Source organism: Anolis sagrei, chromosome 6 (assembly GCF_037176765.1).
Source record: "Anolis sagrei isolate rAnoSag1 chromosome 6, rAnoSag1.mat, whole genome shotgun sequence".
In the NCBI taxonomy this organism is placed as follows: Eukaryota; Metazoa; Chordata; class Lepidosauria; order Squamata; family Dactyloidae; genus Anolis; species Anolis sagrei.
The window spans coordinates 52,361,877-52,375,720 of NC_090026.1; the positions used below are offsets into that span (position 1 = coordinate 52,361,877).

A 13,844-nucleotide genomic window follows, 5' to 3' on the forward strand; every position below is an offset into this window, starting at 1 on the left:
GCAAAATTACTGTTATGAAGTAGCAACAAAAATAATTTTATGGTTGGGGGTCACCACAACATGAGGAACTGTATTAAGGGGTCGCAACATTAGGAATGTTGAGAAACACCAAACTAGATCTTTCATTTCCAATTTGAGATCTAAGAAGGCTTCTTGCAGTGACTTGAAGGCAACACTGAATCGCCATTCTTACCTTCCCCTCTCGTCCTTGGCTTATCAGTAACCACCAGGTTCAAAACTGTTGGTTGCCATCACTCATCGCATTCACTGATGCTGACCCAAGTGACAGAGCTATGTGAGAGAGGGGCGGGGAGGAGGAATCGATCCTTCCTTTCCTTCCTCCCATTTCCGATTGCTCCGTTTCTTCCAACAGTGTCAATGGATGCGATGAGTGGTGTCCACCACCAGTTTTGTGCCTGGTGGTCACCACTAAGCCAAGGAAAGGAGGGTGAAGGTAAGGATGATCCCTTCCCTCAGGCTGCTTAAGCCTGGAGAAAGCAGAGTGACTGTGTAAACAGTCATAGCTGCATCAGTAGCACAACTGTTCACACCACCACAAAGTGTGGGCAAACTCCAAAGCTTCAGGAATGCTCTCAAGCATCCCACATTTTTATTACATGGGGCAATGTCATGCTAAGTGGCCTTGGTAGCTGTTACGGCAAATGGACAAATGGACCCCATGAGTCATCTGGATGCCACAGAGTCCATTCAGCCTCACCCTGACTTGGCCTGTGTATATGGATCCTAGTGCTTCTCTCCCAATCATAGAATACAAACCTGATGCAAAACAAGTCATACGTAACATTCCCCTTTCATACAAATTCGTAGTCCTCCCCTTTCCCACTATCAACCCATTCCACCTTGTTTCATCTATCTTGGTCAGATATGACTCTGCTTCCTTCTCTGTATTCATGGCTTCTGAGCCATAACCATCCTTAGACCATGTGTTCTAGCATAGCACATGTTCCCGACCAAACAAAAGCTCACAAATAAACTTCTAAACAGTTTGGCCAAGCAACCAGACTTAACACAAGCTTTCCCCCCCTGTCTCCTTCACCAATCCCAAGTAATTGATTTTCGGTAATTTTCCAAGTCATTGCATACAAGTGCCATTAACAAGAAGTGTATTAATTTTAACGGCTTGTTACTAAAGTGGTTTGAAAGATGATACAAAACCAAGGCCACATCCTGACCTAGAATCTAGCCAGTACTGCCACAAATTCCCCTTCTACACTGTCCTTGTATCCCAGGATCTGATCTGCTTTGGATTATATGAGTGCCCTTCTACACTATGCTAAAACCCAAGAGGAAGTGGGTTAAAACAATCTACTTCATCTCAGGTTCTGGTTCTCACCCCCGACCCAAACCCTGAACTTTCCTGGGAGGGGTGGCCAGATGGCATTCTGGGTCAAACAAAGGTTAAGTTGGGATGCCATCCAGCCCTCCTCCAGCCCCCCATTTCACCCCTAAAACTTACTGGAGGGGCCTATATACAGTGACACAAGAAAATTAAACATAAGAAGGTGGGGACAGGGAGGAGGGAAATCCCTCCTCTCTCCCCTCTCTTCCTGATATGCCATTTTTTTCACATGAGGGTTAGAGAGGAGGAGGTGGGCTTTTGGAAGCCCAAAGAAGTGGGATGGCTGTGGGTCAGCCCACACAGGGACCTCATCTCTAAAGACCCATACCTTAGTTTAAGGTCTGGATCTTTAGAAGTGTTTAATTAATGTGGAGTAAACTGGGAAAACCCGGTTTACTCTGCATTAATTTGCTTTTACCTGAGGTATAGTTTGGATGCCTCAGGTAAAAAATGAGACAGGTCCTGAGTGTTGAGACTCAGCCTGTGTTTGAGCCTGAATCTGTTATAGTATTTCCCCCTTCTAATGTTTCTGAGTCTGACTTGAATGGTGAACCTGATGTAATCAATGTCAATGCGGATGAGATGCAAGACAATACACTTTGGACAATAAGGTTACTACAGACTCTGATCGAGAAGAGTCAGGGGAAAGGTTAAGTTCTCATGAGAAAGTTCCTGCCACGGGAAGGCAGGAAAGTTTACTCCCTTCTCCAGGCTCGAGTTTGCAAGAGAGTTTCACACCTGCTGCAGCTAATGAAGAGATAGATAAGACCAATTGCCGTCTGGAAATCAGCCAGAGCCTTAGAGAGGCCCAATGTTTACGTAGGTCAGAAAGAATTCAGCAGTTAAGGTCAAAGACGGGGTGGGGGGAGGGAGTAGAAATCAGTTTTTGGGACTTAAATTGAGCTCTTAGGGAATTTCCTTTAGACCAGGCATCGTTTGGTTTCAAGTCAAGTCTCCTGGATATTCTGGTTTTCATGTGGCCTTGTCTCCAAGGTTTCCTGGCTTTTCAAGTGGATTAACAGTGGTTCATGGTTTTATATTGAAGGCTTTTGGCATTTCATTGCATCTGGATTCTCTTCTTTCATCCAAGATGTGGTGTAATTAATGATTAGAGGGTCCTGTTCCTGCTCTAGGATGCAACACTGAGTTTGAACCTGTGTGGAAGGGCCCTGAGTCTCCACTGCTCTATAATATGGGATAAGCAGATAATCTAGGACCAACATTATCTGCTTTGAACTGGAATATATGGCAGTGTGGACTCAGATAATCCAATTCAAGGCAAATATTGTGGGATTTTCTGCCTTGATATTCTGGGTTATATGACTGTGTGGAAAGGCCCTGGGATGAAATCCTGGGATATAGGGCAGTGCAGGTGGGGCCTGAAAAATGATCCCTAAAATTGAACTTTTCTAAAATCTGAGAAGTACATAATTCAGACTAGTAATTTTAGCTCCCACTGGGCAATGTGCTACCTATATATGTTGTCTTTACTCCTTAAGGAGTACTCACTTAATTTTAGTGAGAAAATCCATCAACATGCTGAATTTAAATATTAAATGTATTAGTAAAACGTTTTTGTACAAATGTGAAAACAGATCACTCCAGTCTTGACCACACAGGTTAGTACACAGCTCACTACAATGGATAGCTATCAAAACTGCATGCAGCTATGCATCGTAAACCTGTGACTTTGTTGTTAGTGTTACAAAACCGAGTTTGTGCACAACAATCACAAGGCATAGGGACTCATATTCACCAAGGAAACATGGTTCACAGAAAAGGAATCTAGGACTCACCTTGGACAACTTGGCAAACTGTACAACATGCACACTCTGGAAAAGGAGGAACATTAAGAACTGATCATGCCATACAAAGGTGGGTGTAGCTTAAAGTGTAGTAGCCATTAGATATCCTCAAGGGAGACTGGGAAATGGATACTCTGAACCAGAATAAAAATCAATTCTATGTTCTACCCATATATGCAGTTACACGTCGCTCAGGCCCCTTCTACACTGCCATATAAAATACACATTATCGGCATTGAACTGGATTATATGGCAGTGTAGACTCGAGTCCCTGAGTAGAGATGGTGGCGGATTATAAATAAAGTTTAATAATAATAATAATAATAATAATAACAACAACAACAACAAAGCAGATAATATGGATCATTTACTTCAATAAAATGGATTATATGGCAGTGAAGAAGGGGGCTCAGATGTATATGATCTGCCCTGTTTGCTGGAGAGGAAATAATAAATTGCACCCATAAGCTGCTTCTTATCAGAAAGAAAATAATGAAGTTGGAGTTTGAAAATAACATATTTCAAGTGACAACTTTACCTGTAATGCGTTACTTTGTGGTCAAGGAGAACATAAAGACACTCCTTTTGCAAATAAGGTAACATCTCATAATGGTAATACCATTTTCCAGGAATCAGTAACATTGTTACTTGTTATAATGTCCAGAAACATATTCTGTAGACCTTCAACCTACATAATATTTTTAAAAGCCTCCATTAAGAGAAGTGGGGAACCTATAATCATTCAGATGCTGATGAATTCATAGTCTCATACCAGGCTAGCTTACTGTTATGGAAACTGGGAGCCAACAACATCAGAAGAGTTTCAAACTGCCTTGCATTGTTGTATAAGATTTATTAAGGCTGCAGTCCTGTAAACACTAAACTGGACATAAATCCCTTTGAACTCATTAGGACTCAAATCTGAGTAGACATGAGTAGGATTCTGCTTGGGTTGGCTTCTCTGTTACTACAGTCTACATATATATGTACCGTATATTCCGGCATAAGACGACTGGGCGTATAAGATGACCTCCAACTTTTCCAGTTAAAATATAGAGTTTGGGATATATTTGCCGTATTAGACTACCCCTCTTTCAATGCACACCAAATAAAAAATTTAAAAGCATCAGATTTAATTTCAATATGGTAATTTTCCTATTACTGTACCTCATTCTCTGCCTCTCAGATCTCGCACATGCGCACCTGCACCACTTCACTGAGAGGCAGAGGAGGAGGTATGGTAATAGGATACAAAGGCAGGCCAGACAGGTAAAAAAAGGTATGTTTTTCTGAGCCCAGAGCCATCTCTTTTTACCATACCCCGGGCGCCCCGGGCGCCTGTAGCTTGCTATGCCCTTCACTTACATCTTCCCCATGAGGCACCCCTTCACCGCACCATTGGGACCGCATTAAGTCCACATATCCTCATGAATGGATTTTCTACTACCATACTTGTACAGCGTCGCCCTTAATGCTTTCATACAGTCACTGCATTCGGCAAGGACGCGGCCACTGCCATTTTTGAGCTCCCCCCACCATATGCGGCAACCACAGATTCTCCAATCCGATTGGAAGTTTCAGCACCTGCTCTATAAGACGACTCCCGGCGTATAAGACTACTCCCGCATATAAGATGACCCCCACGTATAAGGCTATTCCTGAGTATAAGTCTACCCCCGTGTATAAGACTACCCCTGCGTATAAGACTACCCCATGTATAAGACTACCCCTCGTATAAGACTACTCCTGCGTATAAGACTACCCCCATGTATAAGATGATCCCTGAAATTTGAGAAGATTTTCTTGGGTTAAAAAGTAGTCTTATACACCAGAATATACGGTATATCTGTGTGTGTGTGTGCGTGCACACATACGTGCACAAACACACTTGATAAAATTGTGGCCATGAATATTTCTTAGGTTTGCTCAAAATCTTCACAAGTAAGTTTGTTACTGATTTTTTTATCAATCTTGACTTACATAAGAAAAAGAAGGTAAGAAGAAACTGATCAAAGTTGCAATAGAATATATAATTCAGTTCAGGGAAAGGGGGTGGATCATGGTCATTATACTCCATAACAAGTGTTCTGGGTCTATTTGTTGTTAGTATTGCAGAAGCCTGCTGTTCCCAAAGCGGTGCTCAAGACTGCTCTGGAGCTCTTACTGTTCTTTGATTTACAGGTCACTGAGGCCTCTGTAATGCTTAAGTGGAATTTAGTCTGGTCCAATGCAAAAGACACAATAACTTTGCACAAAGGCAAGAGGAAAAAGAACAGAAAATTCTACTCTTGTCAGCAGAGTCAAAACATAAACTTGCAGTGTTGCATACAAAATAAACAGTGCGACAAACTTGTCAGAATATGTGTGTTTTGATTAAGTGTATTGTAGTTTTCAAAGTTAGTGTTTGTGTGCTTAGAAATGTAATGCAATGTGCTGGAGTGTAATTCCTGTGTGGAAAGAGTTAACTGTATCATGAAGAGGAGAGGCATTCCTAGAGAGTCATAAATCGTAGTGTGGAGAGGTATGAGCACTGCGTAATATGTCATCACGTCACTGTGGAATGTAAGGAGTTGCTAAAGTATAGATAACAATGTGTAGATGAATCATGTAGCCGTGAGAGATGGAAGCAAGTTTTGTTCTGCTTAGCTTCTAGTGTAAATATTATTTTGTGTTTAATAAATTAGCTTTTAGACAAGAAGATGTGTTTCAGTGCCTTGCTGTACTGAGATCATTACAATGACAAAACTTACATAGTTCTTAAAAGAATTACAGAATGCAAAGAGCATCTTCTTTCAAATGAGCAGTGCAAATGGTTAGGAAGAATTCTGTGAGCATAAGCTCCTCAGAGCAAAAGCTGAACTATATTCTAAAATCCATACAGTTATACCCCACCAGGTGTGGTCCAAACTTACTAGTTGACCTACATTAGCAGCTGCACATAATAATCAACAGTATAAGGTTTTCTTTAACACACACACATACTTGATCCTGTTACGACTTACTGTAACAGCCCCTTCTACACTTAATCCAATTAATCTGCTTTGAACTGGATTTTATGGCAGTGTAGACACATATAATCCAGTTCAAAGCAGATAATGTGGATTATCTGCTTTGATAATTTGGATTATATAGCAGTGCAGAAGGATTCTAAGAGAGCAGTATGTGAGATAGGCCTACTTAAGGCAAGAACAACCATTATTATGTTTGGGTGATGCCTTGGTTTCATTTTTCAAGTATGAAATGAGCATCATAGGGGCAAAAGCAAGGCAAAATGACTGAATTTGTGAATCAGCATTCAAAGCATTCAGAAGTTCACTGTTCCAAAGGCAGTGAAGGGTGGCAGAGGTCACCCACAGAGGAAAAACTATAATGACACTTGTTTACAGGTATGCTTGAAATATGTACTCTGTGTGTAGTTGTATACTGAGCAAACCATTTAAAGGCTCTAAGACAGCTGCAGTCAGCCTAGTCAGCAGATTGCCATGGCTCTGAATAGATTAACACAGAAGGGAGAGGGATATGTGACAGTGACTTTTGACATCTGCTTTTAGAAATGAAATCTACCTTCATCACTACTGCATAATCTTCAGTACTATCAGCTTGTCTGCTCATATTTCTCTGATTTTGTAAGTACTTCCTAAAATGAGCAGTTTTTGCAGAAAAATGAATTTCTGAAACTCATCTACCTTTAGACTGTTAGTTACACTGACTTTAAAAACAATCTGACATTAACATGGAGCTATGGCCAATGCAGTTCACATTACAAAAGCAAAGCCACCGGTTACATTTATTTTGGTAAACAATTTAGTACCAAATTGCTCAATTAATAATGTATTTATTTTATTTATTTACGACATTTATATGCCGCCCTTCTCACCCCGAAGGGGACTCAGAGCGGTTTACAAGTAAAAAGTAAATACAATATTATTATTATTATTATTATTATTATTATTATTATTATTATCATAGCATAATATTAATATTATATATTACATGGCACTATAACCTTATACTGTAATATTATTAGTAATATTACATTTAATATAAAATCTATATAAATAAAAATGTAATGTTTGTTTGTGGGATTAACAGAACTCAAAAACCACTGGGGGAATTGACACAAAATTTGGACACATGACACCTAACAACCTAATATATGTCCTTTACTCATAAAAACACTGAAAAACACAGCAGAAGGGACTTAAAAAGCCCCCAAAAGCTAAATGACGAAAGGCTAAAGGACAATACAGAAAAAGGGAAGAAAGAGGGAGGGAAGGGGAAGAAAAGAAAGAAAAAAAAGAAAAGAAAAGAAAGAGGGAGGGTGGGTGGGAGAGAAAGAAAGAAGGAAAGGGATGAGGAAGCATGGAAGCAAAGAGAGAAGGAAAGAAAGAAAGAAGTAGAGAAGGAAGAACGGAGAGAAAGAGGGAGGGAAAGAAAAAGGGAGAAGGAAGGAAAGTTAGAGAAGGAAGGAAGGAGAGAAGAAAAGAAAAAAGGGAAAGAAGGAAGGAAAGAGGGAGCGAAGGAAGGGGAGAAGATGTAGAGAAAGAGGGAGCGAAGGAAAGAAGGAAAGAGAGAAGGAAGAAAAGAGAGTCAGCAGAAGAGAAAGAAAAAGGGGGAAGGAAGTAAAGAGACAGAGAAGGATGGAAGAAGAGAAGGAAAGACAAGAAGGAAGGAAGGAAGGAAAGAGGATGTGACGGAAGGAGGGAAAGAAGGAGAGAAAGAACCCCCATGTGGGCCACAGCAACGCGTGGCGGGTACAGTTAGTATATAATAATATCATTTTATTAATAGTAGTAGTACATTGTATTACATTATAATATCAATATTATATGTATATACAATACAATACAATATATTATATTATATTATATTATATTATATTATATTATATTATATTATATTATATTATAAGCACAGTGCAGGAGACAAGATGGAACTGCCTTAACTTGGGAGAGTGAAAAAGATAACAAAATGCAGCCATTGTACTGACCTGAGCGTCCAATATTATCCGAAGAGCTTTTGGATGCTTTCGACCGGCTCTCCTTGCTGCTTGATCGTACCGAACCTGATGGCGCAGGAGGCGGCGGCGATGGAGTCACTGTGCTACTAGTCTCTCCTCTAATTGTTGTGAGATCTTGCATACTGAAGCTCCGAAGTCTCTCTGACAAAGCTCCTTGGCTCTGAGGAAAGAGGCAGAGAGATCGTACACCTTTTGAGTCATCCATTTATCATATTAGAGAAGTCTTCTAAAGGTGTTCAAAGACCTATAAACTTATACTGAAGCAAACCACTGATGCTGCTGTTCCTGCTTTTTTAATGAAACTGTAGTCTTCTGTTCTGGAAGATGATATATGTTGTGCACATAGATATATCTACATGTATGAGTCTCTCTCTCTCTCTCTCTCTATATATATATATATATACACACACACACGAGGAGTATTTTTTAAGTAAAGTCCGTTTTGTTGTAGACACTAGTAGTTCGTGTGCATATCAAAACGAGCGCGTGCGTCGTGTACCGCTCTGTAGCTAACCTGTACGGTTCTGTTCTGTGCTTTAAAAATGTTTAAGACTATCAACTCACCCGCCGCATGTGAGGTTCGCTCAGTGATATGGTTTTTATCAGCAAGGAACCTACCTGCTGCAGAAATTCATCGACAGATTTGTGAAGTGTACGGTGATACTGCTATGAGTGAAAGCAAAGTGCGTAAGTGGGTACGACAATTCAAAGATGGCCGTGACAACGTCCATGATGAGGACCGCTCCGGTCGCCCTTCTTTGATTACAGACGATTTCGTGGCTTCAGTTGAAGCGAGCGAACCTCACATGCGGAGGGTGAGTTGATAGTAAATAAATATATCAATAATAATGATGGCCGGGGTGGTGATGATGTTATTTTATTTATTTATTTATTTGCGATATTTATAGCCCGCCTTTCTCAGCCAAGACGGGCTACAGATTGGCACAATTTGATGTCAGGCATTCATAAAAGTGCCATTAAAAACAATCAACATTACAGTATAAAACATAAATAAAAACCGTTAAAGCATATAATCATCGGTGTCATCTTGTTAAAAACGTTATCTATTCCATGTTCATCACTCATAGTTCCGTGTTATCTATTCCGCTGCATTCTTAAAAGCTTGCTCAAAAGAGCCAGGTCTTTACCTTTTTTCAAAAAGTCAGGAGAGAGAGGGCCGATCTAATATCCCTGGGGAGGGAGTTCCATAGCTGGGGGACCACCACTGAGAAGGTTCTGTCCTTCGTCTCTGCCAATCGCACTTGCGAGACAGGCAGGATCGAGAGCTGGGCCTCCCTCAGATTATCTTAAGGCATCTCCTAAACAGTCGCTTACCAATGGCATTTAATTCTACAGTGCAGATGCATCCTTCATGTATTTTATATCATCCAGACATTGTTCTTATAATATTAATTTTCAGAAAATCGGGTGGAGAATTTTTTTGTTCATTTAAAATTATTAATTATTTTTAAACTATAGATAGATAGATAGATAGATATAGATATAGATATAGATATGGATATGGGACTCTCTAAATGTCTGTTGAAAAATAACAAGTTAGGGATAACAAATTACTATTTAAAAACTACATCCCAAGCTCTGCTAAAGTACACATTGCTCCTGTAAGGAGGCTTCCTTGTTGAATTCAGTACTAAGAACTAGAGCCACCTCTGGAACCCTATATTAAACCACATTTATTTTTGCTGCTCAATCCTAATTAGACTTTAAAGCTGAACACACAAAAGCCTTAAAACAGAAATCAAACAAAGATCAGTAGTCCACAGGTTAGTCCCAGTGGTGACTGTGGGTACTTTGTTTAGTACTAAATACTCAAATATCAAACAAGCTAGTCTTTTATTTTATTATTTATTTATTTTTTGAAATTCCGGGGGTTAGTTCAGGTGTTAACAGAAACACTGACAGGGTTACCTGCCATTCTGTCAGGTCCACATACAAGAGAAAATGAAGGAACTGTGTGATCTATTAGGTGAAAAAGAAATTCCATTGTGGCAATGCATGATAAAGAGCAAGTTGGAGTAAGCTCTAGAGCAGCGGTGATGAGGAATTTCATTCCTTCTGATGTGCTTGTCTACGGTCCCATTTACATTGCCATATAATCTCATTTCAGAATGCAGATTAATTGCATTGAACGGAATTATATGTCAATGTTGACTCATATAATCCAGTTCAATAATAATAATAATAATAATAATAATCTTTATTTATACCCTGCCACCATCTCCCCAAGGGAACTCGGGGCGGCTTACATAAGGCCAAGCCCAACAATACAATACATTAGTAAAAACAACACAACAATAAAATAAAATAAAAATAAAATACAAAACATTATAAATAAATATTTAAAACACAAGGATCCAACTCTGTGGGCAGGGCCAAATCTAATAGATTAAAAATTTAAAATATTGGGTGTGGACAATTAAGGTCAATATGCATTATATGAATCTACACCAGTGGTTCTCAACCTTGCTAATGCCGTGACCCCTTAATGCTATTCCATATGTTGTGGTGACCCCCAACCATAATACTGTTTTCGTTGCTACTTGATACTTGTCATTTTAGTACGGTTATAAATCGTAAAGTAAATATCCGATATGCAGGATATATTTTCATTCACTGGACTAAATTGAGCACAAATACCCAATATGCCCAAATGTGAATGCTAGTGGGGTAAGGGGGGATTGATTTTGTCATTTGGGAGTTGTAGTTGCTGGGATTTATAGTTCACCTATAATCAAAAAGCATTCTGAACTCCACCAGTGATGGATTTAAACCGAACTTGGCACAAAGAACTCCATGACCAACAAAAACACTGGAAGGGTTTTGTGGGCATTGACCTTGAGTTTGGGAGTTGTGGTTCACCTATATCCAGAGGAGCACTGTGGACTCAAACAAGGATGGATCTGGACCAAACTTGGCACAAATACTCAGTATGCCCAAATGTGAACACTAGTAGAGTCTGGGGAAAATAGACCTTGACATTTGGGAGTTGTAGTTGCTGGGATTTATAGTTCACTTACAATCAAAGAGCATTCTGAACTCGACCAAAAATAGAATTGGGTCAAACTTCCCACACAGAATCACAATGACTACCAGAAAATACTATGTTTTCTGATGGTCTTTGGCGACCCTTTTGACACCCCCTCATGACCCCCAGGTTGAGAAACACTGGTCTACACTGACCATTATAATGCAGTTAAAACTGGATCATACGGCTGTGTGGATGCGGACAGCAACTCCCACAATCTTTTACCATTACTCATACTGATCTGAGTTATAAGCCAAAACATTTTGAAGGCCAAAGGTTCCACAGATATGGATGAAATTACAGCTCGACCTGGCAGCTGAAGAGCTAGGTGTCATGTGCAAGGTCTTGAGGCTTTCATTTCAAATAGACTGAGAACCCAATGTAGGGAGAATGCTATACATGGAGCAACATGACATTTTCATGGGTTACATGACAGTCAAATATCTATATAAGTATGTTTCATGTTCTAATACAGTGCAACATATTACACATATAGAGTGTAATTTTGAAACCTTCAGCTATAAGAAAGAATTAATCAATTTATGAGTAAAAAAAATGGATAGATTACGTAGATGCCAATAGAGTCCAATCCGATCTACCCATGTTATTTGGCCTGTGTAATGGGCCAAAAGTATCAAATGGTAAATCCATAATAAACATATAGGTTCTACACCCAATAACACCTAGGGCTAACTAACCTGATCAGTAGGCTACAACAACAACAACAACAACAATAATAATAATACTTTATTTATACCCCGCCACCATCTCCCCAAGGAACTCGGAGCGGCTTACATGTTGCCAAGCCCAACAACACATCAATAAAAACAGCAAGCAATAAACAAAATAAACTATACAATTTGTATAACTCACACGTAGACAATAACACACAAGAATTTAAAAACCTATGGCCGGGCCAAATGTAATAGTTAAAACTTTAAAAATAAATTCTGGACATGAACAGGGAATGAATGTGTCCTCTGGTCTTCTGTCTAGAAGTAGTTCTGTTTTTTTTACTAAATGTGATTCAAATTGTGTGTGTACTTTTTTAAAAAAAGAACTCAAGTTCTTTAATAGCTTTGTTGTAATTTTGCAGAACAATGAGTTTTTAATTACTCAAATTAAGATGCTAATTTGATAAGGAGCATTCTTGGAACTTTTATTATCTGTGTTCAGGTAATGGTTTTATGTTACTATGACTATTTTTAAAAGATGATGTGAGCTGCCTTGGGTTCGCTTGGGAGAAATGTGGCATAGAAATCTCCAAATAAATAAATAACACTGGAGCACTAATTCATTCATGTAAATTGATTCACTGTTTAGAATTTTCTTAACTCATTGTTTGTTATTTGTTATTTATTTATTTATTTACCATATTTATATACCGCCCTTCTCAGCCCACAGGCAACTCGGAGCGGTTCACAAATGGGCAACAATTTGATGCCTCAACAATTATAACAAATAAAACAATCATAAAATTATGTTAAAAACAATAGCATATGATATAAAAATATAAAAATCATACAAAGCCGTAAAACTTTATTGTGAGCGTCTCCATGTCAAATCATTATTCTATTGCGTTATCAAGTAGTTTCAGAATTCCGTATAGCTATGCCGTATTTGAGAAAAAGCCATGGTTTCACCTTTTTTTGAAAAGTCAGGAGGGAGGGAGCTGATCTTATATCTCTAGGCAAGGTGTTCTACAGTTGAGGGGCCACAGCTGAGAAGGCCCTGTCTCTCATCCCCGCCAAACCCATCTGCGAAGAAGATGGGACCGAGAGCAGGGCCTCCCCAGAAGATCTTAACATCCTAGATGGTTTATAAGGAGAGATACATTTGGATAGGTAAGTTGCCTTGGAGCAAAACCATTTAGGGCTTTATAGTGCTAAGGCCAGCACTTTGAATTGTGCCCGGAAGCAAACAGGCAAACAGTAGAGCTGGCGCAACAGAGGAGTTGTGTGCTCCCTGAGTGCCGCTCCTGTTGGCAACCTGGCTGCTGCTCATTGGACCATTTGCAGTTTCCAAACAGTCTTCAAAGGCAACCCCACATAGAGTGTGTTGCAGTAGTCTTTACGGGATGTAACCAGAGCATGGAATACCGTGGCCATAGATACTCAAGTTATCACAGATACTCGTGTTATCATAGATATAATGTATAAGTGATATCATAGATAAAATGTATAAGTGAATAAGTTAAGCTCATGTATGAATCAAGTTTAATTTTGGGGCCAAAATGATAGATTTTGATATGACCTATGGATAAATTGTGAGTTATTCTGTGGACAGAGGAAAGCAACAGCACCAACTTAGAGGATTTTGGTCCCCAAATCTGCTCTGAAGTATATACACGATGTCAACTTATATACGAGTATATGTGGTATATGCAGCAATCGTGCAATTCTGTATAATACAATACTTATTACAGAATATCTTTTGGCATAAAGCAACATTATCATTCAAAAGGTGTCTGTTGTATTGTGTTTTCGAAGAGAACATAATACATACTGTTGCCTTGCTTTAAGAAAGTCAGTCAGTGGGAGTCTTGATTACAACTGCTGGATGTTTGGATGTCTACATTTACATTAAGACTGGACACTTTCAGATATCTACAGA

The 13,844-nt window shown here is 39.3% G+C and overlaps 1 protein-coding gene across 2 annotated transcripts in view; it reads right to left on the reverse strand.

Annotated features, from left to right (window-relative positions):
• The window catches only part of REEP1 (receptor accessory protein 1), a 97,659-nt gene that overhangs the window by 19,729 nt on the left and 64,086 nt on the right, over positions 1-13,844 (reverse strand). Inside the window, exons 6-7 of one of the 2 annotated variants that reach the window (XM_060781330.2) lie at positions 8,156-8,345; positions 3,157-3,192 (exon numbers count right to left, since the gene is read on the reverse strand). In XM_060781330.2, the coding sequence (XP_060637313.2) occupies positions 3,157-3,192; positions 8,156-8,345 (226 nt within the window). The remainder of the gene's footprint in view (positions 1-3,156; positions 3,193-8,155; positions 8,346-13,844) is intronic. The other variant, XM_060781329.2, reaches the window with a different exon arrangement.